This window comes from Lentinus tigrinus, assembly GCF_003813185.1.
Source record: "Lentinus tigrinus ALCF2SS1-7 unplaced genomic scaffold L226scaffold_3, whole genome shotgun sequence".
In the NCBI taxonomy this organism is placed as follows: domain Eukaryota; kingdom Fungi; phylum Basidiomycota; class Agaricomycetes; order Polyporales; family Polyporaceae; genus Lentinus; species Lentinus tigrinus.
Window position 1 is genome coordinate 1,432,666 of NW_027137912.1, and position 27,996 is coordinate 1,460,661.

The 27,996-nt window shown below is 57.1% G+C and overlaps 10 protein-coding genes and 1 non-coding gene across 11 annotated transcripts; 8 read left to right on the top strand and 3 right to left on the bottom strand.

Annotated features, from left to right (window-relative positions):
- Window positions 1-2,121: 2,121 nt before the first annotated feature.
- L226DRAFT_530431 (glycoside hydrolase) lies at window positions 2,122-5,541 on the top strand. The gene is made up of 9 exons (XM_067679857.1): window positions 2,122-2,219; window positions 2,383-3,145; window positions 3,198-3,231; window positions 3,290-3,294; window positions 3,346-3,472; window positions 3,531-3,649; window positions 3,700-3,987; window positions 4,040-4,514; window positions 4,577-5,541. Exons 2-9 carry the CDS (start codon window positions 2,397-2,399, stop codon window positions 5,105-5,107), a joined length of 2,328 nt encoding a protein of 775 aa, XP_067540832.1. The 5' UTR covers window positions 2,122-2,219; window positions 2,383-2,396; the 3' UTR covers window positions 5,108-5,541.
- A 41-nt stretch (window positions 5,542-5,582) lies between these two features.
- On the bottom strand, window positions 5,583-5,942 carry L226DRAFT_566775 (uncharacterized protein; the record flags this gene model as incomplete). Its single annotated transcript, XM_067683945.1, has 3 exons — window positions 5,583-5,726; window positions 5,791-5,847; window positions 5,919-5,942. The coding sequence occupies 3 exons, from the start codon at window positions 5,940-5,942 to the stop codon at window positions 5,583-5,585; spliced, it is 225 nt and encodes a 74-aa protein (XP_067540833.1).
- Window positions 5,943-6,153: 211 nt separating this feature from the next.
- L226DRAFT_195873 (uncharacterized protein) lies at window positions 6,154-9,221 on the bottom strand. The gene is made up of 8 exons (XM_067672791.1): window positions 8,985-9,221; window positions 7,562-8,930; window positions 7,447-7,510; window positions 7,105-7,395; window positions 6,999-7,056; window positions 6,879-6,949; window positions 6,629-6,824; window positions 6,154-6,576 (listed from the first exon to the last, which is right to left on the bottom strand). Exons 1-8 carry the CDS (start codon window positions 9,021-9,023, stop codon window positions 6,289-6,291), a joined length of 2,376 nt encoding a protein of 791 aa, XP_067540834.1. The 5' UTR covers window positions 9,024-9,221; the 3' UTR covers window positions 6,154-6,288.
- Window positions 9,222-9,426: 205 nt separating this feature from the next.
- L226DRAFT_454748 (actin depolymerizing protein) lies at window positions 9,427-10,772 on the top strand (the record flags this gene model as incomplete). Its single annotated transcript, XM_067675202.1, has 6 exons — window positions 9,427-9,532; window positions 9,585-9,763; window positions 9,819-10,151; window positions 10,206-10,299; window positions 10,349-10,405; window positions 10,477-10,772. The coding sequence occupies 6 exons, from the start codon at window positions 9,427-9,429 to the stop codon at window positions 10,770-10,772; spliced, it is 1,065 nt and encodes a 354-aa protein (XP_067540835.1).
- A 542-nt stretch (window positions 10,773-11,314) lies between these two features.
- L226DRAFT_454703 (3-oxoacid CoA-transferase) lies at window positions 11,315-13,429 on the top strand (the record flags this gene model as incomplete). The annotated part of the gene is made up of 9 exons (XM_067675197.1): window positions 11,315-11,579; window positions 11,640-11,663; window positions 11,723-11,870; window positions 11,928-12,315; window positions 12,373-12,645; window positions 12,696-12,784; window positions 12,838-12,896; window positions 12,953-13,011; window positions 13,076-13,429. 9 exons carry the CDS (start codon window positions 11,315-11,317, stop codon window positions 13,427-13,429), a joined length of 1,659 nt encoding a protein of 552 aa, XP_067540836.1.
- Window positions 13,430-13,985: 556 nt separating this feature from the next.
- Window positions 13,986-16,113, top strand: L226DRAFT_542891 (3-oxoacid CoA-transferase; the record flags this gene model as incomplete). Its single annotated transcript, XM_067682158.1, has 9 exons — window positions 13,986-14,175; window positions 14,236-14,349; window positions 14,426-14,480; window positions 14,614-15,015; window positions 15,075-15,428; window positions 15,480-15,538; window positions 15,592-15,650; window positions 15,706-15,769; window positions 15,824-16,113. The coding sequence occupies 9 exons, from the start codon at window positions 13,986-13,988 to the stop codon at window positions 16,111-16,113; spliced, it is 1,587 nt and encodes a 528-aa protein (XP_067540837.1).
- A 365-nt stretch (window positions 16,114-16,478) lies between these two features.
- On the top strand, window positions 16,479-18,987 carry L226DRAFT_530435 (uncharacterized protein). The gene is made up of 3 exons (XM_067679858.1): window positions 16,479-16,812; window positions 16,887-17,784; window positions 17,835-18,987. The coding sequence occupies exons 1-3, from the start codon at window positions 16,583-16,585 to the stop codon at window positions 18,681-18,683; spliced, it is 1,977 nt and encodes a 658-aa protein (XP_067540838.1). The 5' UTR covers window positions 16,479-16,582; the 3' UTR covers window positions 18,684-18,987.
- Window positions 18,988-19,210: 223 nt separating this feature from the next.
- L226DRAFT_557464 (uncharacterized protein) lies at window positions 19,211-24,278 on the top strand. Its single transcript, XM_067683180.1, has 9 exons — window positions 19,211-19,510; window positions 19,563-19,712; window positions 19,778-20,942; window positions 21,004-21,153; window positions 21,207-22,344; window positions 22,399-22,908; window positions 22,961-23,166; window positions 23,226-23,870; window positions 23,921-24,278. Exons 1-9 carry the CDS (start codon window positions 19,449-19,451, stop codon window positions 24,029-24,031), a joined length of 4,137 nt encoding a protein of 1,378 aa, XP_067540839.1. The 5' UTR covers window positions 19,211-19,448; the 3' UTR covers window positions 24,032-24,278.
- A 55-nt stretch (window positions 24,279-24,333) lies between these two features.
- On the top strand, window positions 24,334-25,438 carry L226DRAFT_530437 (P-loop containing nucleoside triphosphate hydrolase protein). Its single transcript, XM_067679859.1, has 5 exons — window positions 24,334-24,516; window positions 24,566-24,634; window positions 24,703-24,719; window positions 24,784-25,116; window positions 25,175-25,438. The coding sequence occupies exons 1-5, from the start codon at window positions 24,377-24,379 to the stop codon at window positions 25,372-25,374; spliced, it is 759 nt and encodes a 252-aa protein (XP_067540840.1). The 5' UTR covers window positions 24,334-24,376; the 3' UTR covers window positions 25,375-25,438.
- A 12-nt stretch (window positions 25,439-25,450) lies between these two features.
- Window positions 25,451-25,543, top strand: L226DRAFT_t27. The gene has a single exon. It is a non-coding gene; the product is annotated as a tRNA-Ile (tRNA).
- Window positions 25,475-27,996, bottom strand: L226DRAFT_530439 (uncharacterized protein). Its single transcript, XM_067679860.1, has 4 exons — window positions 27,866-27,996; window positions 27,054-27,781; window positions 26,140-26,977; window positions 25,475-26,082 (listed from the first exon to the last, which is right to left on the bottom strand). Exons 1-4 carry the CDS (start codon window positions 27,911-27,913, stop codon window positions 25,657-25,659), a joined length of 2,040 nt encoding a protein of 679 aa, XP_067540841.1. The 5' UTR covers window positions 27,914-27,996; the 3' UTR covers window positions 25,475-25,656.

A 27,996-nucleotide genomic window follows, 5' to 3' on the forward strand; every position in this document is an offset into this window, starting at 1 on the left:
GGCACTACTTACATACGGATGCACCACAGGACACCACAACAAGAACCGAAGTGCACGGGATCGGAAGGAAGCCAGTGACTCGAATGACGTCCTTCCAAACCCAAGCGGGCTACTAAAGGGGGGATGCATGTCCGACGATGCGGCCGATTTGTATCGGTTAACTCGGAACCGCATTGCACGGTAAGCAATGAGGCGAGGTGGCAAACTGCATCACTGTCTCTTTTCCGACCGCAAGTGTAAGTACGCGGACGATGGGGAGACGGAAGAATGTCCACTAGTGTTGACAACTAGTGACGACAAAATAAGAGTAAGACGTACTTACCAGCCTGCCACATAGGTCAGAACAGCCTCGGACCGAGAACCCAATCTAGCCATGATGGCAATGTCCGCAGTCAAGCGTACCGATCAACAGCCGAGTCTCCAGGTAGCAACAACACACCAATCTCGGAGTGGTCTCGGCCATGCATCAACGATTGAGTATGTCCAGTACTCCAAGGTGGCAACGTCCGGCGGTAGGTACATCTTAACGATGTGGTTTCGTCTTCAACGGCTATCGGCACGAGCCTCTCTAATAGCGGACGCGCTGCCAGCGGATATGTAAGGAGATGCATTGTCGCATGACCTTCGTTCGTTCGGGCATAAATCGGTTTACATGTCTGTAGCCATCGCGGTCATCGCACTGTCGACGCTCGAGTTTGATACAACGCACCGCTCATGAGGTCTTCGTAATGCGTATCAGTATAGCTTATGGCATGTGTACGGTCAACCGATGACACGAATTATCCCCGAGCTTGAGGGGCCGTTATTGCCGGACCGAGGCTGCATTGATGTATGCGCGTCGCGCGAGACAGACATGGCATTTGGTGGCTGTCACTATGGGCGTCGATGTGTTTGATGGCTACAAGTACCACGGAGCACCTGAGCAGGTGATTTGAGACATATAAACCATCTATTCGACGGTATTTGCCACTAGCTTTCTCCTCAAGTCGAGGCGCCTCGCTTCGGAAGCCGAACATCAACCTTGCGCGGAGTAGTACGTGCCGAACCAGGACTTCGGAAGATCATAGACGGCGACGACCGCATGGGAGCCGGCCGCTCTACGTCCGTGGCAAGAAAGAGCATGTGTGACGGACATTGCGTGCGAGATGGAGACGGGCGTGCGGCGTAGCTACGAGACTTTGACCGAGGTGGGAGAGTTGGGCAACAGGAATTGAATCTGCAGGGATTGCCGAAGGCGGCATTGGAGCAAACCCTAGACATATTTGCATCTATTTTCGAGGCCGCAGTGGACGCCGGACGATACATGGGCCGCGCTCAGCTCGATATTCCGGCTGAGAGTACATGCGCAAGCCACACGGAAAGTTATATCTGGGCGAGGATGAGTCAGTGGGCTGCGCTTTTGGAGATATTTTGGGCGACGTATGAAGCCAGAGCTTGCTGTGAACCTTGGACGGCAGGTCGCAAGGTGCGGTGTGCATGAGGACGACATGTCCGCCCGAGTTTGACGCTTCCAGGTGAGATTCGGATGCTGGCGAAGAGAACTTGCGCCGAGAAGGACGTGGATCTTGCGAGGGTCATCGAACGGCTTGCATATGGTTTGACGGTAGGACTGCTCTGGCAAGCACTGGGAGGTTGGACATATGCCGAGATGGAGGGATTCGGAAGCATTATCCTCATGTTTCACGCGCGATGATTGGACGGACGCGAAGACAACACGCCAAGTAAGTACGACTCGGCATCACCAGACGGGAACTAGCGGGAACTCTGTCCGGTGGGGCTGATGGTGATGAACAGTCGCAGGCCGTGGCCCGCGCAACGACCTGTGCGAGATGCAGTTGAAGCTGGCGGTGCGGGACGTCGGCGGCGGGCGCAGCAATTGAGACAATGACATTAATATGTAGAGCGGCAGATGACGCTGCAGTCGATCCGGAAGCTGTCGGCACGCGTGCCGCGAAGTGGGTTCCCACGGGTGGTGTTTGTCGCTTAGCGGCCCAAGCGGATGCTCCTGTGCAACTGGTTCGGTGTTCCTCTTCCTCAGTCTCTCCTTGTCCTCCCCCTCCCCCTCCCCCTCTCCTCCCACACGAGCCGCGCTCGCGTTCTTCCCGTCCTTGGCGACGCCCTCACGTCTCTCACGATTGCTCGCTGCCCGTCGTCCTCCCCGACTCTCCCGCAAGTCCGCAACTCCGAACCAAGCCCTCCGACGACGTGACAGCCGCTTCGTGAGTCCCGTTTCGAATCATATCCACGGCCTTGTATCCCCATCACCACCTAGCCGACACTAGTGCTTACTCCTTTCTCCGCATCTCCCACCTCGTCCTGTTCTCTTCCCTTGCCCACCCTCGTCGCTCCTTGCACCGAACTTACCGCGTCCTGTCGCTGCAGCGCGGTCCGACAGGATGTCCAACACACCTTACCAGCCCGTCTTCACCAACACAAACCCCTATGCCGCTGCCAACGATGCTCCTCGTGATACCCAGTACTACACCCCAGAGACCGAGCACCTCCAGCTTCACGATGATTTGCCCGCAGGCGCTGCCGCCCCCCGCTTCATGGGTGCTGCTAGCCAAGACAACCGAACATCCTTCGCGTCCTCACGCCCAACCCTCCAAGGCGATGATGTTGCCATGAAAGATGGGTCCAAGGCCGGCTTCTACAGTCTCAACTACACCGATTCGGATCTCAACACCTCTCAAGCCAACTTTGCCACGGAGCCCTATCGTAGTTCCCCGTACCTCAACGAGAAGTCTGCATACCCTGCCAAGAAGTCGCGTAAGAAGGCCATATTCATCGGTGCCGCCGTAGTCGCGGCCGTCATCGCAGCTGTGGTCATTGGTGTATACTTCGGCGTCACGCACAAGTCGGACAAGAACAGCACAAGTGGAAACACATCAAGCGGTAACAGCAGCAATTCAGACAGCGGCGGCGACAACGGCAACAGTGGAAGTACCAAGACTAACCTCGTCGTCTCTGGTGGCGATGGCAGTACCGTCACGATGGATGATGGCTCGACCTTCACCTATCAGAACTCCTTTGGTGGCTCCTGGTACTATGACCCCGCCAACCCTCTCACCAGTGGCGCGCGCGCGCAGTCTTGGACTCCCGCGCTCAACGAGACCTTCAAGTTCGGCGAGGACAACATTCGAGGGTGTGTATCGTCAGTGTACCGCGTAGGTCTATTGACTGACTCTTGGGATCAGTGTCAACGTCGGTGGTTGGCTAGTTACGGAACCAGTGCGTTGACTCTCCGATACAATTGTAGCATGCCGTTTACTGACCTGTCATCCTGCAGTTCATGTGAGTGATTGTGGCGCTCGCCCCAGAGAATTCGCGTGACGTCCTTGTTAGCGTTCCTTCCCTCTACGAGAAATACGTCAACACATCCACCCCGGCCTTTGATGAGTGGGACCTCACCACTAACATGGCTGCGGATGGCAGTCTGAGCGATCTCGAGAACCACTACAAGACATTCATTGTGAGTCCCATGGATCGGTTTACATGCTCATACTGAGCAATAATCTGCACGTTCGCAGACAGAGAAAGACTTTGCTGATATCGCAGCTGCCGGTCTCAACTTTGTTCGTATCCCCATTCCTTATTGGGCTATTGAGGTCCGCGAGAAGGAACCTTTCTTGCCGAAGACTTCGTGGACGTATGTGCAGCTAATCTGACAAGATTGTTCTGGAACTCATCCTCGAACAGATACTTTTTGAAGGCTGTCCAATGGGCTCGCAAGTACGGTCTCCGCATCAACCTTGACTTGCACTCGCTTCCTGGTTCCCAGAATGGCTGGAATCACTCTGGCCGTCTGGGCCAGATCAACGTCTTGTACGGCCCTATGGGTGTCCCCAACGCTCAACGGTCGCTGGACTACATCCGTATCATCGCCGAGTTCATCTCTCAGCCCGAGTACAGTGACGTCGTCGTCATGTTCGGCATTACGAACGAGCCTTTTGGTCCCACAATCGGCAAGGACGTCATCAAGCAATAGTATGTAACTAGTGATTAAAATCCGTCAACGTAGCGGCTAACGGTATTGTAGCTACGTGAAGGCCTACCAGACTGTCCGCGAGGCTTCCGGAACCGGTGAGGGCCAGGGTCCCTGGATGGTCATGCACGATGCTTTCCTCGGTCTGACCGAGTGGAAGTCCTTCCTTCCGAACGGCGATCGCGTGCAACTCGACATTCACCAATACCTCTGCTTCGATGGTCAGTCTGCGGACGACTACTCGGTTCGTGTAGCTGCGGGTCAGCCGTGCACTGCCTGGGCTACCGGTCAAAACGACTCGATGACCAATTTCGGCATGACCCACGTTGGCGAGTTTAGTATGGCCATTAACGACTGTGGTCTGTGGGTCAATGGCGTCAATCTCGGCGCCCGTTTCGATGGCTCGTTTACCGCCAGCCACTTCGACAAGACCGGCGACTGTTCGACCTACACAGACTACACCACGTATGATGATGCATGGAAGGCTTCTATGCAGCAGTTCGCACTTCAGAGCATGTCCGCTCTCCAGGTCAGTGTTCTATACGTACATGATAGAGTCCTGCACCAACAGCTGAACATGACTTTCATTAGAATTGGTTCTTCTGGACTTGGAAGATTGGCAACTCGACGGTCTCTGGTCGCGTGGAGTCTCCTGCTTGGTCGTACCAACTTGGTCTCCAGGAAGGTTGGATGCCCAAGGACCCTCGTCTGTCTGAGGGCGCTTGCGATAACAGCGACCCCTTCAACCCTCCTCTGCAGGCATGGCAGACCGGTGGTTCGGGTGCGGGTGACGTCCCCCAGACCTTCCTCGACTCGTTCACCTGGCCCCCGACCTCGCTTACGAATCTCGCGGATGTCGCGACGGCTCCACAGTACACGGCTACTGGCACTATCGTTACTCTTCCCGCGCCATCGATCACTGCGAGTGGTACTGCGAGCGTGAACCTTGGCAATGGCTGGAACAACCCGTCAGACACTGCCCAGATGTTCGTCCCGATCGCGACGTGCGGGTATCTTGATCCCTGGATGGGTCCTAGTGCTAGCCCCGCTGCGTGCCCACCGCTGAGCACCACCGCCGCAGCTCGTCGTGCGTACATCACCCCTCCGCCGTCGCGGCGGTAGACGTGGCTCATGGGGGCCGGCGCGGTGGTCCTCGTTGTCTCCTGCCCCTATTGCTTCTTGTACGCACTCGTTCGCATTTTCCGGGACTTTCGGGTCACCGGGCGGCGTACAGCGTGCGCTGCCACGGTGGTGTTGTAGATGATCTTGACTGGACCGCTCCGCGGGGGCTAGCTAGTAGCTTGGACTGACTCACTCGAGACACTTGTTGCGCATAGTACGGTACATACGGTACACACGGCCTACTTATTACACCTACCGTAGTCAATTATTGACGGACTTCTTTCGGACTCTGACACTCGAGATGCACGGCTTTCAATCGCTTGGTAATGTGAAATGTGGATGGGTTTGTCTGGTAACGATGACTGTGCTTGGAGCATATGAGGAGGGTGTTGGTACATGGCGCAGCGCATAAAATTCAGAAATTGGGAAACATGCATTTGAGCTCAGCTAGCGTTATATGCTATAGCGGACCAGATCAATGCTCGCCGAGAGTGGTGGCATAGCGGTCCTCGAGATCCTCCTGACCGCCGAAGCCGCCCTCAAAGTCCTTGTCGAGCTCGGACTTCGCGGGCTGCTTGTTGGCGAGCTCGTCCTTGATCGCCTTGAGCTGCTCTTGTTCCTGCGTCCAAAGAACAACGTGAGAAACGCGACACTTGCGGTGGGTTAGTGGTTGTGATGCGCACCTTGGACCGGGCGTACTGGTTCTCGGACGCCTGCTCGCGCGTCTTCCAAGAGGAATCCTACGCGAATGAGGGTGTGATGTGAACGGGTGTCCGAGACATGCTACGGTCTGCAGCTGGACAGTACGAACCTCTGCTGTCTTTCCGGACGACATGATGGTATGGGGTAGAGTGTGAGAGGTGCGTGAGTAGCTGTTTCGTTCAGGGCTGTGGCTGGACGTGCCGATGACATACGTCATGCTGGGCATACCGTATACGGTCGGACCGCATTAGGAACGCGCTTGTGTCAGCCCAGGCATAGTGTGGATTCCAAGTAGTGTAACGTTGGGCGAGGAAACGGACCGCACTTCCAGTTGCAAGTTTGATTTGGGACGTATATAAGAGAATGCCAAGGACGACCATGCAAGGATATATATGTCCCACAAAGATCTACCACCATAACCTGACCGCAGTTAACAAACTCAAGACCGGACGCTCATCTAGCTAGGCACGCAGACGAAACTACGATGTCCGTGGTTTGGTCCTCGTAGATGCCTGCTCCTCCGCGTTGGCAAGAATACGCTCGATCTCGGCACGGATCTCCCTCAGATTGTTCTTCAGCGTCTTCACGTCCTCGAACTTCCTGTGGGCCTTCGCCTCCTCGACGAACGTCTCCAACAGCGCCTCTTGTTCCAGGAGCGGCTGCAGGACGCGGGCAACTTCTGAATCTGGGTCGATGATTTGGTCTTCTGGGGGTGCTGGGCTTGTGGCTGACGGTGATACAGCAGCCTTCTTGGGCTTAGGTAGAGACTGTTACGTTACGATCAGAACACAGTCAACCATCGCGTAGTGTCCGACGAACCTGGAGTGGGAACATATGCTTCTGCAGGAAATTGTTCGCGCGAATGATGATAGCGCCTTGGATGCGATCCTGCGAGCTTCCAGGCGCGCACGGCAGCTTTCGTATCCGCTTGGCGAGAGCATCGTACTGCGCGAACGCCTCGAGCAGACGTTTCCTAGCAGCAGACGCTTCGGGAGTGGGTCGTTCGTGCTTGCTGCTCCACGACGCGAGTGAGTAGATGCAACGGCTGAAGATGGTGAGAGCCACGGACCTGAGGGTGACGATTATTTCCTGGAAGAGGGGGAGCTCATCCTCGATCTCCTTCTCTAGGCTGATGAAGGCCTGCACGAGACGTGAGTATAACGATGCAGGGAGGCGAAGGAGAACGCACATCATACAGCCTTGAGAATAACGGGACAACCTCCATCTCTTGCCGATACTGTTGTCGTCTGTGTTCATCGTCAGCAAGTGAGCGGGGAGATGAGACGAACACGTACAGCAAAACAGGTCGACACTCGCGACATATTCGCACACCCTTCAGAAACTTCTCCTCTTCTGGCAGCGCCTCGCCTCTCTTCTGCGGCTTACCCGGTATCGCCGTACTGCGTCGCCGAACGCCGTAGTCCACACCTTCACCAACTTCCTCTATTCGACCAGTGCTTTGATCGGCCACGAAGAGCAGCGAGCATGTCTCCGGTCGTTGAGGATGCTTGACCGGCAGAGAGCAAATGATGCGACCACATAGTCGACAATGATGTTTCCGGTTAGTCAGTGGGTGAAAGGTTGCGCTTTTCGACGGTCAGCTAAAGCGGCACAGGCGCGACACGGACGCAACTCACGAGCACAGGGGACATTGTGAGACAGAAGCATCGTCCTCCCAAGGGGTGATTTTCTGCTCCGCAGCTACAACAACTCGTTACCCCATGACCATACACGCAGACCTGGATGACCTACCTCGAATATCATTCTTCCCTCCCTGCGAAGCTTGCGACTGGACCACCTCTCGCCACAGATCACCAGCACTCTTGTTCTTCAAGTCTGACAGATCCAGATCCCAGAACGAAGAAGCACGCCGGTTCTGTTGCTGAGGCCGTGGCTCTGGCGCCTCTAGCTTGCGCTGGCCGGGCGGAGGGAAATGCAAGTTGATAAGTTTCTCGAGTCGCCGCTCCAGCCTCGTTCTCTCTATGCGGCCGACATCCCGACTTTGGTTGCGCGCCTCGATAAACTCGTCGGTGCGGGGCCTGTAGACACCCTTTGGCTGGAACCCAGGTCGATACGGTGCCGGCGTCCGAGTCGGTGTACGAGAAGCAGATGGAACAGCAGAAGATGTCGATGTAGATGGAGTCAATGCTGGAGATGAAGAAGCCGAGACTGAATGCGAAAACGGGATTGTGTCATGCGTCGGCGATGTTACAAGTGTTGATACTCTGTGTGGATGCGCTGCCGGCGCAGATATCGGCGCTATGGGCGTGGGACTGGGTGTCTGCGTAGGAAGCAGGGACGGCGACCGTTGTGACTGCAGCTCGAAGCTGGGTATAGCAGGTAGTACGCGATCCTGTGGTGTCATAGCCGGGGTTGATACGGCAGACGATGCGCCGCTCCGGGGTTCGTGCAGGTGCCTTTCGGCGGGGTTCGGTGACGCATGCAACATAGAGACACTCTGAACGTGCATACTAGCCGGGCGGAGAGGAGAGGAGGGCAGTGCCGGCCTAGCGGTAGGGGGACGGATGTGACGGAACGTGGACGATTTCCTGGGAGAAGCGAGAGGTCGTTCCGACGCCGCAGGGGACAAGGTAGACGGGCCCGCCACGGGGGACGGTAATTGAGCAATCTCCTTTCCATTCGCCTTGGGAGAGCCTGCCTGTGACAAAGGGGAGGCAGGGAGGGGGGTCACAGTGGCGGGAGGTGTAACCAATGGTGAAGGAGAGCTTGCGACTGACGGTGGCGACGGAGCCAGCTTGACGGGGGACGTGGGCGTGGTAGGAACGGGAGACTGCACTTCCACAGGTAAAGGTAAAGGTTTGTCCACGGGCTTGGCTATCAGCACTTTCTCAGCTTGAGGCTCGTAGAGGTGTGGATGGTCTTGTCGTAGATGAGGTAGGGTATCAATCATGGACACGGGACGTTGGGGCGGGTTTCGGCCGTTCAACAACACAATGGAACGCTTCTCAGCATCCACGACACCGTCGGCGCCATGGGTCACCACTGATTCACTGTACGTGTGTCCATTCGTGACCGTGGCGGCTGGACGGGGTTGTAGGGGAGGTGGGGTGGCAGAAGGTGTTGTATTTGGATTAGACAGTACGCGGTTATGACGCTTAGGCTGTCCCTGACGATGAGGAAAGGCGTCCAGAACAGCATTTAGTTCACGACGCACCTTGTAGGCTTGGTACGGAACGTATGGTGGGGTCTCCATGTCGTGTCGTGTACAGAATCGGGACTACCAGCACGATATAAGACCGCGCTTGTGGACTGCGTGGAGCAGTGAGCTTCCCAGCGCTGACCGAGGCCGCTTGCTGTTGAGGAAGTCAAGCGTTGCTGGATACGAACAGCCCAACAGCGCCGCGGTGGTCGTCGCTGAGAAACGAGGGGCAAGAATGGCAGACGATCCGAGGTGAGTGTGTCGAGGACGGAAGCAAAGTGTAGTACTGCATGACCGACTCGGCATACGTCGGCGTCAAGGTGGCGGCACGCTTGCCCCGGGAAACTCGGATCGTCGACACGGTCGAGGTGAGCCTACCATTGCACACGGTCGCGATCGACTCTGACCAGCTGCACGATCCCAGGTCTACTGGGTCTAACCTTCTGCTGCCACTATCATGTCCGCACCGACTGGAATCTCTGTCTCGCCTGAACTCGCGTCGGCATTCTCAGATGCTGTAGCCTCCACGGACACCAGATTCCTCAAGATCTCAATCAAGAATGGTCCATGACACGCTCTCATATTCGAGAAGGTTGCTCATATGTGCAATACCAGAATCGCTTGTGCCCGATGGCGTCCATCCACCGTCTGGGAGTCTTGAGCAAGACTTGGACAAGTTGGGCGACCTGCTGGAGGACAACGTTCCCGCGTACATTCTTGTCCGGATGGACGATCCCACGTCGGAGTGGCTAGCTGTGCATTATGTGCCAGACTCGGCCAAAGTGAGGGACAAGGTACGCCGCGTTGCAATTTACGTACTCGAAATACAAGCATGAACCAGGGCATAAGATGCTGTATGCCGCGACGCGCACTATCTTGACCAAGAGTCTTGGCGCTGCACACTTCACGGACAACATATTCGCGACCTCGAAGGATGACCTGAATGCGGATGCGTATGCAAAGCACAAGCGTCACCTTGCCGCGCCGAAACCCATGAGCGCATGGGAGAAGGAGATGGAGGAGGTTAAAGCCGCAGAACGCGAAGCAGGGGGGCGAAGCTACGAAGGCAGCCAGGCAAGACAGAACCATGTCGGACAGGGTGTCTCCTTGAAGTGGTCTCCCGAGGTGGAAGAAGCCGTCAAGGAGTTGGGAGCAACGGAAGAAAGTCGCCTCGTCGTCTTCGTATGTGCATGCTGTTCTTGAACGCGCGAAGTATCTCACCGTCACAATACTCAGAACATCGACCCTGCGACCGAGGGTCTGCATCTGACATTCAATTCGGCTGTCGACGTCTCTCAAGTGGGGAATTCTCTCCCTCCATCCGATCCTGGTGCGTCATAGAGCCTATCGTCCTGCAGCGGCGACTGATCAAGATGCAGCCTATGCTTTCTTCGCCTGGCCGCAAAGCCATACATCGCCGCCTCGCAGAGAAATCAGTAAGTACTATCCTGACAAATTGAAGGTACCATCGCGAAGGACATTACTCACGTATGTACTATTCCCGTAGTTCCCATCTACTCCTGCCCTTCTGCATCTCCGGTCCGACACCGTATGCTGTACTCCTCGGCGAGTCTCGTCACGGTCAACGAAGTGAAGGACTACCTCAAGAATATGGGCACAACTTCCACCTTCTCACCACGCAAGCTTGAGACGTCCGATCCGACAGAGGTCAATGAGCAATTCCTGGTGTCCGAGCTCGGTTGGGCTGGGCCCGAAGCCCCGACGAGCACCGCAGGAGGTCCGACCGCGAGTGCTGAGAAGAAGCCATTCGCTCGCCCGAAGGGTCCGGGCAGGAAACGGTGACCGTCGGCGACTGCGCCGCCACACACAGGGACGATTTCAGGAGTATATCAGCAATTGTACGTAGCGTAGCAGTCTCACGTGGGACAAGAGAGTAAGAAGCCATCGGCCTGTATTACTTGTTGCATCTCGTCGATGGTTTGGCCGGTTGGTCTGAAAGCTCGCTCGCGCTATCACCGTACATAACCCCAGGTCTAGATTGGTTTACCCCGGATCGCCCCACGTTCAATTGTCGCGGCTTGTCGCGGGCATGACGGAGGGGCGCGTATTGATGGGCGCGTAATTACAGCACCTGGCCACTGGCAGCGCGCCCGGTTGATCCTCTTCCAAATCCATCCATAGCTTCACAGGCAGGTTGCTCACATGGACCTACGCCCGGCCGGCGGACGCTGCATGATGCTCGCATATAACCTCTTCGACCGGAACGGCCCAGAGCCTTAGACTCGACCTCCCTTGACCACGCTACGAGCTCGCTGCCCAGACTCTCAAAGGCGACGGGAAAGTCGGAACATCAAGTGGCAGGCTGAGACTTGGACAATCCGGAGATGCTGAACACCGCCAGGAGAGTGTGTGTGGCGCGGGCGATCCCGTCGCGGGTGCTCCTACGAGGATGTGCAGCACGGAACGTGGGCGGAACCTTGGTCCGTGTTCCTCTCGCCCAGCTTGGAGGTCAGCAGTATGGTCCGGGTCAACAACGGAGCGCGTACAGCACCATCGCGGAGGAGGCCGTCCCGAGCAAGAAGAAGGTGTGGGACTCGGTGGACGAGGCGGTCCAGGATGTGAAGTCGGGAGATATCTTGTTGAGCGGAGGTGCGTGCCCCGTCGTGCGGCGAACGTTGCTGTAGGCTAAATGGCGGACCTATGGTGAAGGCTTCGGATTGTGTGGAACACCTGGTGAGTGACATGGTGCCTGTGGTGGAGGGCGGTCAGGTCTGACGTAGAGACGACTCAAGATACCCTCATCGAGGCACTATCGAAGCGGAAGGACGTTGTGAAGGACTTGACTGTCGTCTCGAACAATGTCGGATCCGGCGACAAGGGCCTCGGGAAGCTGCTGTACAGCGGTCAGATAGACAAGGTCATGGCGTCATACATCGGAGGGTACGGAGGTCTCATATCAACCCCGGTCTCCGAGATGTGCTGAGCACGCAGCAACAGGAACAAGCACTTCGAGTCACTGTACTTGAATGGCCAGATCTCACTGGAACTCATTCCTCAGGGCACGCTCGTTGGAAGGTTGCACGCACACGCAGCAGGATTCCCGGCGTTCTTCACGCCCACGGGCGCCAACACGGCGGTCGAGGAGGGCTCCATACCTCTCCGGCTGAAGGAAGGCGGCATCAAGGCCGGGGTTGCAATCCCAGGAAACAAGAAGGAGGCGCGCGAGTTCAACGGCCGACGGTTCGTTCTGGAGCCGGCCATCACTGGAGACGTTGCCTTTGTGAGGGCGTGGAAGGTCGACGAGGTCGGGAACTGCGTGTTCCGATATGCGGCGAACAACTTCTCGACCACGATGGCAAGGAACGCCAAGTTGACTATCGTCGAGGTTAGTTCAGAACCGTTTTAGACGTACGTTGAGTTCGCGCTGAACAGTTATGAGCAGGCGGAGAACATCGTCCCGGTCGGCTCGCTGTCGCCCAACGCGATTCATCTCCCCGGCATATACGTGGATCGCATCGTGAAGGCGACGGCGCCGAAGCAGATTGAGATATTGACGTTGGCGAAGGATACGTCTGCGAAGGACGAGAAGTCAGCCGATCCTGCCAAGCAGGCAGCGCTCGAAATGAGGAACAGGATCGCCAAGCGGGCTGCGAAGGAGCTCAAGGATGGCTACTATGTCAACCTGGGTATCGGCATGCCTACTCTTGTTCCGGAGGTCCGTTGCTTTCGCTGAAGCTCAATCTCCAGTACTAACTGCCTTTGCAGTTCCTGCCCCCAGACGTCAAGGTTTGGCTTCAGAGCGAGAATGGTATCCTTGGCATGGGTCCGTACCCGTCCAAGGACCAGGTTGATGCGTGAGTTGTCAGACCTGCATCTGCTCTTGATATGCCGACCGACGGTTTCGCAGTGACATTATCAATGCCGGTAAAGAGACCGTGACTCTATTGCCCGGATCTGCGGTGTTTGGTATGCAGCCGTGGAGGACATGCCGGCGGCAAGGAACTGACAGTGTCGATCTACAGATTCGTACGAGTCATTTGCCATGATTCGTGGTGGCCACATCGACGTTGCTATTCTCGGGGTAAGTCCGACATTGCTCCCGTGTAGTTATGGACGATGCACTGAATTGGGTGCACACTTGATAGGCTATGCAAGTCTCGCAGGCGGGCGACATTGCGAACTTTATGATACCCGGGAAGCTGGTGAAGGGCATCGGGGGCGCGATGGACCTCGTGTCGAACCCGGACAAGACGAAGGTGATCGTTGTAATGGAGCACTGCGCGAAGGACGGGAGCCCGAAGATTCTGAAGCAGTGTGCGCTACCCCTGACGGGGGCGCGTACGGTCAGCCAGATCATCACTGAGCTTGCGGTGTTTGACGTCGACCGCGCTGCTGGCGAGCTGACGTTGGTGGAACTTGCGGAAGGCGTATCTCTGGAGGAAGTGAAGGCGAAAACCGGGTGCTCGTTCAAGATAGCGAGGGAGCTCGGCACGATGTAATGTATGGCACATCCATGACGCTCTGATTAATATTGTTGATACCGTGCCATCCCGGATGCGTCTTCTTGTGTCTTCTTGCACTCTCATGGACCCCACGAGGCCCCGAAGCGTTTGTGCAGCTGACTGGCCACCGAATCGAGGCGAGGGAGCTGGTGATATGGCCGGACGAGTGGCGGAACATGGAGCGTTCCTGCCTGGTTCTGCCTGAAAATGGGGTCTGTGGGGGCCTGGAATTGGATCTGATCTGATTGGCTGGGCCGCCGGGGAGCGCCGGGAGGGCGCACCAACGCGGCCGAACGCTCGCTGGTCAGTCCGCCTCTGCACGCTCGACGGTCGATTGCTGGCCCCTCTGTAATGGCAAGGAAAACTAGTCCACGGAAATGCGGCGGAAGCCTCCCGACCACTCGGCCGCACCAGTTGGTCATACAGACATATATAACCTCCTCCAGCACCTTCGCGGTCTTCTCTCCACCTTACCCCGCGTTCCCCACCCTTCCTCGCTCCCGCCCCTGTCATACCCCGCATCGTCTCCCGTCCCCATTACAGCATATCCATCATGTTGGCCCTCAGAGCTCGCGCACTTGCCATTCCCCGCTCCCACAGCAGCAGCCGCATCGTCGTCGCCGCACGCATACGCTTCTACTCTGTCGTCGCAAATGCGCCCCGCCCGAGGAAGACCAAGGTCTGGGACTCGATTGACGAGGCAATCAAGGACGTCAAGTCTGGAGACACCATTCTTTCAGGAGGTGAGTCGCGTCGTGCAATCATGCTGGGGGACACAGGCAGCTCACACTTCGGGGGTGTAGGGTTCGGGCTTTCTGGCATCCCAGAAACACTCATCAACGCGCTCACAAAGCGACCCGAGGTCAAGAACCTCACCGCCATCTCCAACAATGCCGGTGCAGGTGACCATGGTCTTGGTACGTCTTCCCCATCATGTCCTTTCCGACCGCTTTCCGGGCGCCCTTTTTGCCCAGATGCTCACACCCGTTGCAGTAAAACTGATCAAGTCGAAGCAACTCGACAAGGTCATGATCTCGTACTTGGGAGGGTACGTATCTATTCAATTCCCGCGACGTGCCCCTCGAACCCTGCGAATCGCGGGAGAACTCGCTCTTAGCCAGCATGGCACCGAGGTTCTTCATTCGTCCTTACGGCACAGGCTGACCGTGCATTTGTTACAGGAACAAGTATCTTGAGTCTGCCTACCTCAACGGTGACGTCGGCATCGAGCTTGTCCCCCAAGGCACCCTCGTCGCCCGTCTGCACGCCCACGCGTCCGGCGAGCCATGCATCTACACCCCCACCGGCGCGAACACCGCTGTCGAATCCGGTGGTATCCCCATCCGTTACAACCCTGGCGGTATGAAGGCTGGCGTCATGATCCCCGGTAACCCTAAGGAGGCCCGTCTTTTCGACGGCCGGAGGTTCATCATGGAGCCTGCCATCGCCGGCGACGTTGCCTTCGTCCACGCGTGGAAGGCCGACGAGGTTGGTAACTTGGTGTTCAGGTACACCGCGAACAACTACAACGGCGTCATGGCTCGCAACGCCAAGCTCGTTATCGTCGAGGCCGAGGAGATTGTGTACGTTCCTTCGCATCCTACTTACTCCCTTGTCGAATTTAGCTAATCCTCCCGCGCAGCCCTGTAGGATCGCTCTCTCCCAACGCCATTCACGTACCCGGTGTCTACGTCGATCGTATCGTCAAGGCGACCGAGCCCAAGTCGATCGAGGTTGTCAAGTACGCACCCAGCAAGGATTCGCAAGCCAAAGAGGTCAACCCTGCCGAGAGCTCAGGCAAGGCTAACAAGGACTGGCGTCACCGCATCGCGAAGCGTGCCGCACGTGAGATCGGCGACGGCTTCTACGTCAACCTCGGTGTCGGTATCCCCACCCTCATTCCCGAGCATTTGGACCCCTCCGTCAAGGTCTGGCTCGAGAGCGAGAACGGTATCCTGGGCATGGGTCCCTACCCCACGCCCGACCAAGTTGACCCGTAAGCAGGCTCCTGTTATGCGTGGAAGGATTCGTTTCACATCGTTCTTAGGGATATCATTAACGCTGGCAAGGAGACTACCACTCTTCTCCCCGGCGCGTCGACTTTCGGTGAGCGGAAGCAGACTCTTGTCTTCATGTCCAATTGCTAACCTCGGTATCAGATTCCGCCGAGTCGTTCAACATGATTCGTGGTGGCCATATGGATGTTACCTGCCTTGGCGTACGTTATCCTTCGTTTATTTTGCACATCAGCACGCTCACATGGCATGCATCAGGCCATGCAAGTCTCGCAGTCTGGTGACATTGCCAACTTCATGATCCCGGGCAAGCTTGTCAAGGGTATGTTGTCTCTCTTGGTCGAGCAGAAGGCATTGCGCTGACAACTTCCTGCAGGTATCGGCGGTGCCATGGACCTCGTCTCAAACCCCGACAAGACGAAGGTTATTGTGACGATGCAGCACGTTGCGAAGGACGGTGCGCCCAAGATCGTTCGGGAGTGCTCGCTGCCCTTGACCGGTGCTCGCGCCGTGAGCCTGATCGTGACGGACCTGGCTGTGTTCAAGGTTGACCGCGTGGCGGGCGAGCTCGAGTTGACTGATATCGCGGAGGGCGTGACGCTGGACGAGCTCCGGGCGAAGACTGCATGCGACTTCAAGGTGTCCAGCGCGCTGCAGACGTTCTGAGACCGCCTGGCCCGACGTAGACTAGCATTGTATTATTATACTTACGGGGACACTGGGACACTTAATACATCCTATACTTTAGCCACTGTCTTGCTGAGGCGCTGAAGACGGGTCTCGCCCGCGAGGCCCGGGCGCCGCCCTCGAGTGGGCGCCTGCATCGTCACCGTGATATGTTTCATGCGTCGAGTGCGCCCTAGATTGTGACAAGCTCCTGCCAAGTGTCGTCCGTTCTCCCGCTCTCCCATCGTCGTCTCCAGTCTCGCAGCCCGCACGCCGTCCGTCCGTTGCGCACAGCGACTCAGAGCGACTCTGGCCAACAGCGATCCGCAGCATAAGCTTGATTTCCGCCTGCCAACCCGACAGTTAGCGCTTTGCTCAAGCGCGCCGGTTCTTCTGGCTCCACCAACTGCTTCTACATCACCGCCCACTTTGCTGTCCTGGCCTGCTTTCCTGGTACCTCCCTTCAACCATGAGCTGGCTCGCGAACCTCTTTGGCTCAAAAAACACTCGGACTACCAACCGCAGGGCCATGACGTCCACCCATGAGGCCTTCTCCCTCCCGACATCCTCCCCAAGCCAGTCTGCCCATCCTGACGCATTCGACGGAAATGCCATCGCAGCCGGCCAATATACTCCCTCTACGGCCTACTCATACCCTCCTTCTTCCCCGTCTGGACCATATTATGACGTCCCTAGCTCGTACGTATCTCCGTTTTCTCTGGACAACACGTCCTTGATCGACGTGATGCTAACGGTGGGGGCAATGCCCGCAGTGCTGTGGGCCCGAAACAGACGTCGATCCTCCCATTGCACAACCCCGTTGCAGGGGCTGGGCACCCATACCCGCCGCTCTCGAACACCTGGAACCGGCTTCGGCAGTGGCTCGAACGCGAATACCCCGAACTTGGAGACACGCTCAACTACGGCATCCTCCCGCAGGACCTCGCGCAGATCGAAATGGCGTTTGGTTTCTCGCTCCCCCAGCCGGTGAGGGAGTCCTATCTGTGCGTGGACGGGCAGGAGCCAGAGAGCGCTGCGGGATGTTCCGAGGGACTCTTCTTTGGGCTTACGCTTCTTCCGCTCGAGGACGTGCTGGAGGAGTGGAGGTTCTGGCGCGAGGTCGACGACGATCCGGCAACAGGTGCGAATGCTGCGCTTAGGGAGCTCATGGACTCGATCCCCGCCGGCTGGGTCCGCAAGGAGTACTCGTGTCGCGGCTGGATCCCGCTCATTGCGGACAAGGCCGGGAACTACCTGGGCATCGACATGAACCCTGGGGAGGGCGGCGCGGTCGGACAAGTGATCGTCTTCGGACGCGACTTCGATACCAAGGTCGTCATGTGGCGGGGAGATGGCCCCGGTGGGTGGGCGAAGTTCCTGGCCGGTTTCGTTGAAGACCTGGAGAGCGGCGAGGGCTTTGAGATGGGCTCTGGTCATGATGGCAGCGAGGGAAGTGAGGATTCCATTGGATATGAGGGGTACTTCTTCGATGGCGTGGGTGGAGGGCAGGGTGATACGGGCGGTGATGCAGGGACTGGCGGGTTGCGGTTGGCTGGGGAGTACAAGGGATGGAATGTCCTTGAGGCTTGGGCGGACAAGAGCGTGCGGCGATGGATCGATTCTGGGATTGTGCCAGAAACCGTCCTGCAACCCTTGATGGAGAAGGGCAAGGTGCGTTCAACGACTGTTTCTTCATACTTTTCACTACAACACTGGTATAGGAGAAGCCCGCCCTGGAACCTATCGCAGTCGGCTCCACATCGAGTGCAGCTGACACAACAGTACCCATACCGGTCAACGACGAGGAGAAGGAGACGACTGTCTTGGACGAATCCTCTCTGCCGACGCCATTAGGGAATGTTACCAACTTCTCCGCCGCAAGGCAATTGCCCACGATCTCCGTCACCAAGCCTCCCGCTCCCATGCCTGTCGACCTTCCCTCTCCGAGTAACCTCACCCCCGAGGACGAGACGGGCGAGTTCCCGTTACAAAATGACATTGAAGGGAACCCAGTCGTGACAGGTTCGGTATCAATTGTTCCTCTCACGTCAGTACCTCCTCGGAAAGCAAGGTCACGGTCACCATCTCCCAAGCTCACGCTGCAGACCCAATCCACGCTTGTCGAGTCACCTGAAGCACACCCTGTGGAGCTCCCGCCTCCGGTGCCCGACCTCCTCGTGGACGATACGACGCTCGTAGGCCCATCACACTCGGAAGCATCGGTGAAGTCGGAAGATTCGCCCGTGCTGATCGATGCTGCGGATGTGACACTACATCAAGAACCCGATACCACGATCCGGCTAGTCGGAGGCGGCGGTGTATCCGGCACGTCGGAGGATCCCTTGCAGGCCGACGGCGTGCTGGTCGAGGAGCCGGAGGCCGAAACCGATGCCGACGCCGACGCCGTGGCGGAGGTGGCATCCATCAAGTCTGTGGACTCGAAGGCATCGACGGCCAGCAAGAAGCATGCACGGAACAAGAGCAGTATCTCGTCCAGCCTGAAGAAGCTCGGGAAGCTTGGAGGGAAGCGGAGAACGGACTCAGTCGCATCCACGGACTCAAAGCAGTAATACGTTCTGGTTGGTTGCACCGCATGGGATTTGCGAGGGCACTTGGGGACTGTGTCTGGTCCCCGTCGCGGACGCTCATAGACTATGCTCTTCTATAACTTACTGTGGTGATCATGGGTCCAGGTCCTCGTCAGCATCATCCCTCTCTTATCGCACCTCATTCGTTTGTACAGATGCATTTTCTCGTTTTCGATACCCGTAGTTACTACTTAGTGAGTTAGTGAGATGCGATGACTGTGCACGAGCAACACCAGGGGCCGCATAGTCGCAACAGATAATTATTATGCATATGCTCGTCAACTACACTACGTCCAGCATCGTCGGCTTGCATAAAGCATGTTGATGGACCCTGAACGGCTTTCAACCATGCTGTTCAAGCCGGTTTTTCCTGCTTGCCACGGAAGCAGCCCATGCATGGGAGGGGTTTATTTTGGCCTTCCAGCGTGGGAAAATGCTGAACCTATATGACTGCCATATGCGGAAGAGCACGGTCTCGGACATTGCCGAACTTGCTCTTGACCTTGGACCTCTACATCTCATCCTCCTCGGCCTTCGTGACCCTATATCCGTCCTTTACGCCTTCACGACTCTCTGGAAACAGCATTTGAGCACTGCTGCACGCACCTAATTACTGTCGTTCTCTGCGCTCCTACTAGGAACCATACAATCACGGCCAGTGCGAGCCAAGTGTTCAGCCACACACGCGACTTCCCCGCAATCTTGTCACATATCCTCCGTACCGTGGTCTATCTCACACACGGAAACATGGCTCCCTCCGCTGAGAACACTGCGGCGTCCCTTGTGGAGGCGCGTGTGATGCAGTTACAGTTGGTTCCGATTCCTCCCCATCCCAAACCACCTCTCATATACGCCCTGCAGGCAAATAAGCAAGCGCCGGAATGACCTGCTTCGCGAGATGTACCAACTCATACAGAAACGCGACAATCTCGGCTCTGTGATCGATATGGAAGACGATTTCGAAGAAGATGGGCTGCAGGGCTTCCTGGAGAGGTTCGACTTACAGAAGTTGTGAGTGCTCTATGTCACCTTCCTTGTGTCCCTGGCCAGCGGGCGTATTCATGTCGGCGCCTCAGTCCGGAGACGGGCCACATCTCGAACCTGTTGGAGGACGAGGTTGCGCTTCATGACACCCCGCCCGAATACTCTCCGGTTGGTGGGCCAGAGCTACAGCTCGCGCCGGAACCCGTGTCGGAAGGTGTGCCCCATCTAGTCTTGGACTCGCCTATGTCCGAGCCCCCCGCCTCTCCTCCCACCGAAACGCGCGAAGAGAAGGAGAAGCCGTGTGATGTTGAGACGTCTCAATCGGAGGTTCCCATGGAGGTTGACGAGGCCGTCCCCGCTCCGCCCGCCGAGCAACCTGCAGTTTCTCCACCGAGGGCGGACGCATCCCATGATATATCGTCTCCCGAATTGTCCCAGGAAGCGAAAACGGCACCACAGTCTCCGGTACCCACTCAAGAAGAGGTACATCTCACGGAGGGCCCCGGACCTGTGGAATCCTCTCCTACGCCGGAACGTCTTCCAACACCCTTCGGTGTCGCTGCGGTACAAGAGACTCTTCTTACGCATTCGCCGACAACCTCTGCGCGGGAACCGTCTACCTCGAGGCTGTCACCGCCGCGAGAGGAGCGCTCTCCATCCCACGCTTCGCGCCTCGCCGAAGATGAGAGCAGCGCCGTCAAGGTGGAACCGCTGGATGACGAAGTAATGGAAGTCAGCGAAACGCAGACTCAGATAGCTTCCTCATTTCCTACGCAAGGGGTGGAATCCTGGACGCCGGCAGCCTCAGCGCCCACCCAGATCTCCAAGGACCGGAGCGAAGACCAGATTATGGACATCCTCGGACCTTCTCAGCCTCGTTCATCGCCCGCCCCTGTTGTTACTGTTGCGGAGGACCATAACCCTGCCATTACCTACTCGATCCCACTCCCCGCCATCGAGCCGTCCCTCACTTTCTCCTTACCTCCCGGCGCGGAGGAGCTCATAGGGTTTGAAGAGTCTTCCGAACCTCCGGCACCCTTCGGTCCTGACCCTCCATACGAGCTGCCTCCGGCGAACTTGCTTCCTATGGAATTTTCGCGTCGCAAGATGTCGAAGCGTAAGCGAGACAAGGAGAAAGGAGAAATAAAAGAGTGGCAACCAATGCCTCTGAATAAGTGGGCGGCGGTCATGAAGGCTAATCCGGTACATGCGAGATTGTCTAGGGCGCCCAAGGCGCTGAGTACTCGGGATTGGTCGGTAAGTGTGAATTGCTGGAGAAATATCGTTATTGTCCTTACTTTGTCGGGCAATGATTTAGATTGGGATCAAAGAGCTGCGCCTCCTCCGCGTATTTGAGCGCATTGAAAAGCTCAAAGAAGACAATGCTTGGGGTTTCAGACAGCCTAGGAAACAGCGTGGTCTTGGCGGTCTGAACAAGACCCATTGGGACTACCTCCTAGACGAAATGGTACAGTGGGAGTTTCCGCTCCTGTCATGGCCACCTCTGACGGACGTATGCAGAAATGGATGCGGACGGATTTCCGAGAGGAGCGCAGATGGAAGATTGCACTTGCTCGCATGCTCGCTCTTGCCGTGGTGGAGTGGCACGAAGCTGGCTCGTCTGAGGAGCGCGTACGCCAGGGGATCGTCGTCCTATGGAAGCGACCACCTCCAGAGGATACCGAGATGGCGGATGCGGGCGAAGGCGACCAGGCTGATGGGCCTTTCACCCAAGACACTGACGAAAACGGCGTCGAGTCCAGAGAAACGGGTACTCCCATGGACGGCTATGCGTCCGACGACGAGAGTGAGGACGAGCAGGACAAGGATGCGATCGACTCCCTTGAGCCCGCGTCGGCGCTCGAAGACGCTCTCCAGCAATTGGAGGATCAGGCGAACGTATCTAACTCGCAGTCTGATGGTGTCACTCTGAAACCGAAGATCGAGGAGATCGAGGACCTGACGGCTCTCAAGGGAAGAGGCAGCGCTGCCGACCGGGACGAGAATGCGATGGACATCGACAGGAAGAAGCCATCTCAACCTGAGATGGCTAAGCCAGCCGACCCCGCGACGTCCACCTCGGCACAAGGCGCTCCTGGATCTCATCCGGGACTCAAGTCGTCCTCGAAGAACCCTATTCTCGGTATGCCAGGTAGAGAAGGCGAAGTCCCGCATGGGAAGACCAAGCACAAGATCAACCAGTTCGCTGCTGTACGGGAGCACATCGTCTACTCCGACGTCAACAAGCTCTTCGTGGACCTGGATGACCTCGACCTCGTCAAGAGTATGTCGGAGCTATCGACGGACGAGCCGCCGGCTGCTTCCAGTACTACTATAACCTCACACGCGCCATATGACCTTGCCGCTATCTTCCCCGACTTGCAGCCATATGCTATGCTCGAAGTTGCACCGACTCCCGAATACAGGAAGAAGTCGGAGCGCAAGAGCGACAAGGACGACCCGAACAGGCGTGCAGAAGATGCAACGTATACCAAGCTCGTACCCGTGAACAAGTTCATGTTCGTAAAGCCTGCACTTATCGGTACCGTGAAGCCCGCCACGTACTTCAAGGATGGACATTGGACGGCCATCGAACCGACGCCGGTCTTCGCTGATGTGGAGGTGCCTCCAGCTCGTCCGATTGACGAGAACTTGTGCTGTGAGTTGTCTCCTATGTAGAAATCGGATTGATGTCGCTCATCACCTGTTACAGCTCTCTTCGAGGGTACAGGGAACAAGCCGAACATTCCCGCCAGCCACCCGATGCTCATGCCTGCGCCCCCCAGGGATGTCCGCAAACGCAACGCCGATCATCACAACGAGGCCGTTGCCTGGACACCAGTGGAAGATGGTCTTCTCAAGCAAGCCGTGGAGAGGTATCCGTACAACTGGAGCCTCATCGCGGAGACGTTCAACTCGCTGCGAGTCACTATCTCGACGGACAAGCGCACCCCTTGGGAGTGCTTGGAACGCTGGAAGGAGAAGTTCAGTGCGCAGGCTCGCGCGGAGGCTGCAGAGGAACACAGCCCTGCTGCTGCGTCCTCATCCATCGCGTCCCATATGACGACCAGGAAGCGGACTGCCAGTCAGGCGTTAGCTTCCGGGAGCGGTTCCACTCACTCTGCGACGCCGAACGAGCCCAGGAAGCGTCGTAGACATGTGGCGATACACGAAACTCTTCGAAAGGCCGCCAAAAGAAGAGAGGCCGTGCAGAAATCCAACGGTACGTGTAGCCTTGTTCGGCTATAAGAACCATGCGGCTCATTACCGTGCAGCTGCCCCGCGACAGAAAGCCTCTGTGGTTCACGACACCCATGGTCAATTCACGAAACTGCCACAATATACACCGGCCGAGTTGAGCCGGATGAAGGCAGACAAGGAGGCGAGAGATGCCCACGAATTGTTCATACGGAGCAGGAAAAATGACGAACTGTCTCGACAGCATGCGATACGGGAGTCTACGCGCGTTGGACCGAATGCTGTATGTGTTGCACCTACCGTCATGCTTGGTGTACCTCACCTTACCTCTTTCTTTTGCAGCAATCACAGCCTCCGCAGATGCTGCCACAAGGAGCAACCCCGAATGGAGTACCCAGAACCGCCAATGGCGTCTCGCAAGCGCAAATTGCTCAGCAAATGCGTGCGCAACCCCAAGTCGGAATATCGCAGTCTCAACAGCAGCGGATGGCGGCACACCTTGCAAATACTCGGATGTCCCCGCCTCACATCTCAGCAACACAAGCGGCAAATCTTCGCGTGTTACAGGCGCAAATGCAAGCACAGGCACAGGCGCAACCTCAAGTCCAAGCTGGCCAAGGACAGGCCCAAGTGCCTGCTCCCGTTTCGAATGCCTCTGCCGCGCTGACTGCGGCCGCTCCGGCGTTGAGCGCAGCACATCTCTCGCCGTCCTTCGCTGCTCGAGCAACCAGCTCGTCTCCCGGTGTTCCGCAGCAGTCGCCTCCATTGCCTGCCGCCAGTCCCGTGAACGCGAATGCTGTCCAACGACCCCCTTCAGTCCCTGGTCAGCCTGTGCAGGGTGTTCCGGTGAATCCCATGCTGCACATGCCCAACATGTCAAACATGGCAAATGTGGCGGCGGCGCAGTACTACATGCAAATGCAGAATCTGCAACATGGTCTGCAAGGACGGGTGACACCCGAGCAGATACAAGCCCTTCTCGCTCAGGTAGGTTACGGGTAGTTCTTCGGTCTGTAGTGGTATTGAGACGGTTGCAGCAGATGCGTCAGCAACAGCAACAGCAACAGCAACAACCTCAGCAGTATGCCCATGCCCATGCCCATGCCCAAGCGCAGAACCCTCAGAACCCGAACTTCCCGCATCAGTAGTTGATCAAATACATTGTATCCTCGCGTCATCGGCACTTTAGAGTACTCTACATATCCTATATCACGCTTTCTTGCATTCTATGTTACCCTACCGCATCATATGTAGACATCCCTTAGACACAACGTACGACGTCGCGGATCATTTGGCTGCGATCACCGAGCGAAGACACGACTCGACGATGTAGAGTACAGTCCTTGTGCGCTTGAGCGCTTGAGCGTCAATCCGCGTGTCAACTACGTCACCTCCCGAAATCGGGTCCAAGCTTGCCGCCGCAGACCGGCGAACGCTATTTAGTACCACCACTCTCACGGCGAGCACGGGTGACGGACCGCCCAGTCGACAACATGACCACGACACCGACACCGATACTTGAACTGAAGAACTTGGCCTGGTACAAGGAGAAGGGTCAACCCGTGTTCACTGACGTCAACCTCGTAGTGAACGAGGGCGATATTCTTGTCCTCCAGGGAAAGAGCGGCGCTGGGTAAGTTCTCTCTTTCGTGTACCATGGTCACCGAGCTGAGTGGTCTCAGCAAATCGACGTTGCTGAAGTGCATAGCTCACCTCAACATCTACAAAGGAGAAGTTCTGTATAGAGGCCAGTAAGTACTGTCCGGAAGTGCGTGGACTTCGAACCTCTCTTTGTCATGCTAATACCCTACTTGCTTAGGAAGCCACAACATTATGGTTGGAGCGACTTCATTTGGTGGTCCTCGCGTACGCTGCGAAGCTCATTTGATGATGTTCCCAGGTATTCCCACCTTCCGCACCCGGGTCATGTATGTGCCTCAGCGGCCATCGATGCTGCCCGGCACACCACGAGACTTCCTCACTACCATCTACACCTTTGGAGTACACAAGTCCCGCTCGGCTTCCTCCAAGGCGGCTTCGGCGGTCTCAGGTGCTCTCGGTTCATCAGAACCAAATGTATCAGGACATGAGGCATTTGCTGTCGCCGAGTCCTGGGGCATCGAGCCCGAGCTCTGGGATAGGGGATGGGCGAATCTGAGTGGCGGAGAGGCGCAGCGCATCGTGCTCGCAATCGCGGTAGGCATAGGATCGGCAGAAGTACTGCTACTCGATGGCACGTACCGGTATCGTCGCACAGCGTCTGAGATATCAAGGCTGATGGCTTCTCGCAGAGCCTACGTCTGCTTTGGATTCGGAGTCTTCGAGCAAGATTGAGAAGCACCTCTCTGCGGAAGTCAAGTCGCCAGACTCAACCCTCAAGTCCATTGTATGGATCACACACTCGCCCGAGCAAGGGCAGCGCGTTGGAACACGCTTCATTCGCGTAACCTCAGGCGGAGTTCGCGAGGAGAATGTTGACCCCGGGGTTTAGGTTGTAATACTAGTACGTGTTTGCATGACTTGGGAAACACACACATTATAAATATTACCAAGGAACAAAGTTTCGTGGTCCCTTAGCTCAACTGGTTAGAGCTTTGTACTTATAGGGTTATCTCTGCCTTGTCATGCAAGGGTTCCGAGTTCGATCCTCGGGGGGACCATGTCTTCATTTTTTTCCCTCTCCGGTAATCTGCACCTTTTCTGCATCGGGTACAGAATACAATGCGAATAATACAAGGGCGAAATCAGAAGGACAATATGGGCAATATCCTCGCTATGATGGGTGGGCTGTACTCTTACCCTTGTCTACAGAGACCGCGGAGGAAGGGCCAGGAGCACTCGGAGCGTTCCCATTGGCGGGGGGTTGCCTATATCGGTCAACCCAGGCAGAAATGGCCTCCACCGCCCGGATTGTAGGTGATATCTGGGCTATGAGGGTCCCGTTGACCTCGTTCATCTGGTCCTTCAGCAACTTGTCGATCTCCGTCTGGAGATCGCTCAGAAGGGGCTGGATGTCATCCCGCACGGCACGGAGCACACGAGGCTGCACAGCTGTGATAATTTCAGTAGCCGTGATGGGTTGAGGAGGTGGCGGTTGAGGCGGCTGAGAGATGGACGCGATGACGGCGGCAGTAAGGGCTTCGAGAGTGTCCCTCTTCTTCTTGAGCTCATCCATTATCTCCAGCTGGTGCTGTTGAAGCTGCATGAATGTGTGAGAGTGGGTTTTGGCCAAGTATGAACATTTTGTAGGCTTTACCTTGGCAACTTGCGTCTGGAGCCCTTGGTTCTCCTTAAGCAGCTCGCCGTACTTCTTATCCTGGGCATCACCATCAATGCTCAGTTGCTTGAGGGTGGCCGTGATTTCTGCGGCGCTTCCACCCGCGTCAGTGACTCGCCGTTCGAGCTTCTCGTATGTCTCTGTCAGCTCGACGTTGGACGGGCCACCCAAGTTCTTTGAGATGCCACGGTAGTCCAGCTGGGCGTCCACCTCGTCAGCGACCTTGGTGTCGTACTGCCGGAAGTCGTTCTCCAGGCCAGCGATCCGGCCATCCAGAGATACCAGACGATCCTTGAGGACGTCGAAATCGGCAGCGGTAGGATCGGAGACCTGTGTGCTTGGCTCTGAGCTCTGTTCTACCGAGAGCCGGCGACGCTTCTTAGGACGAGCTGGATCAGCTGTGATCTCGCCAGCTTCGGGTTTGGCGGGAGCGGGTGCGAGAGGTGTGACAGGAGTCTGGAGGATTGCGGCGGTCGCTCGGAGCTTCTCGACGTGCGCAAAAAGCGCCTCGACATCTTTGCGGAGAGCGGTGAGCGACTGGGTCATGTTGTCAAACGCCGCATCGCTAGCCCGCGAGGACGGAGCTGTGACGAAAGGGTAGTAGTCTGATGGGACGAGCTTCGAGAGCGTTGCGTCGAGCTCTGCCTGCTTCGCCTGGGCTCGTTGTTTCGTGGTGGCGATCAACTCCTCCATCGCGACCTTGTCTGCGCTCTCGAGACGTTCAAAACCCGCAGACCTGGAGATTCGCTCATAGTTCAGCACATCCTCATGAAGACGTACGATCTCGCCGCGCGCGAGAACGGACTCGGTGAGGAACCTGACAGCATGGGTAGCAAGTTTGCGAGGTGAACATCGTGGAGCCCTGGCACAGAAGAGGGGGAGAATCTACTCACTTTATGCGTTCCATCCATATCCTGCGCCGCTCCTCCTCGGGCACCTCCTTCGGTCGGAGGGAAAGAGATCTTGACCGGCTGCCGTGCTCTCGCGACCGGTCATCCCTTTGTCTCCGCTCGTCCTCCCGTCTCCTGTCATCCTCCCTATCTCTTTTCCGGTCGTCGTATCTCCGGTCATCGTCTCTGCGCCTCTCATCCTCCCTCCTCCTATCATCGTCCCGGTAGCGCACCCGGTCCTCCTCCCTCCGGCGCTCGGGCGGTGGCAAAGTTGAATACGACGTCTTGCGAGCACGTGGATCTGACGAAGACGCGATGGAAGATGTGCCCGGGGAGATGTCGCGCGGGCGTCCTGTGCTGTGGCGAGTGCGGGATGGAGAGCGAGTGGCACTGTCTCGGTCGCGGTCGCGGTCACGATCTGAGCTGTACGCGGAAGACGCGCTCACGACGCGTTCCATCCTGGGCGGCAATTCCTTTGTTGTACTCCATGGCCCCGGCGGCGGAGGCATCCCTGGCGGCGGAGGGGGCGGTCCGTACGGGGAAGGCGAACGCCGCGGGGAGTGTGCGCTTCCTCCTGGGGGACGAGGCGGGGCGCCGCTTTCAAACTTGGGTAGGGAGGCCGTGGCCCACTCCTCGTCCTCTGGATGCGCATAGTTGCACAGAGAGCCCATTCGACATCCCCACTTGTCATTCCGCCAGTTCTTCAACGGCTTGCCGTCGTCATCAAACCACTGCGCACAGAGAAGGTGGTTAAGAGCAGGCATGTGCAGAGACGGTCGCGCATATGTATGGCCCTGTGGACAGGCGTTACGTACATGACATCGGCGTGTCTTGTAATACTCGCCCCTCCAGAGCGTCGACATGTTGAATCACTCTCGGGAACAGCGCAGGAGCGGAAGGAGAGCAGGGAAGGAGAAAGGAAGAAAAACGAGGAGACCTGGAGGAG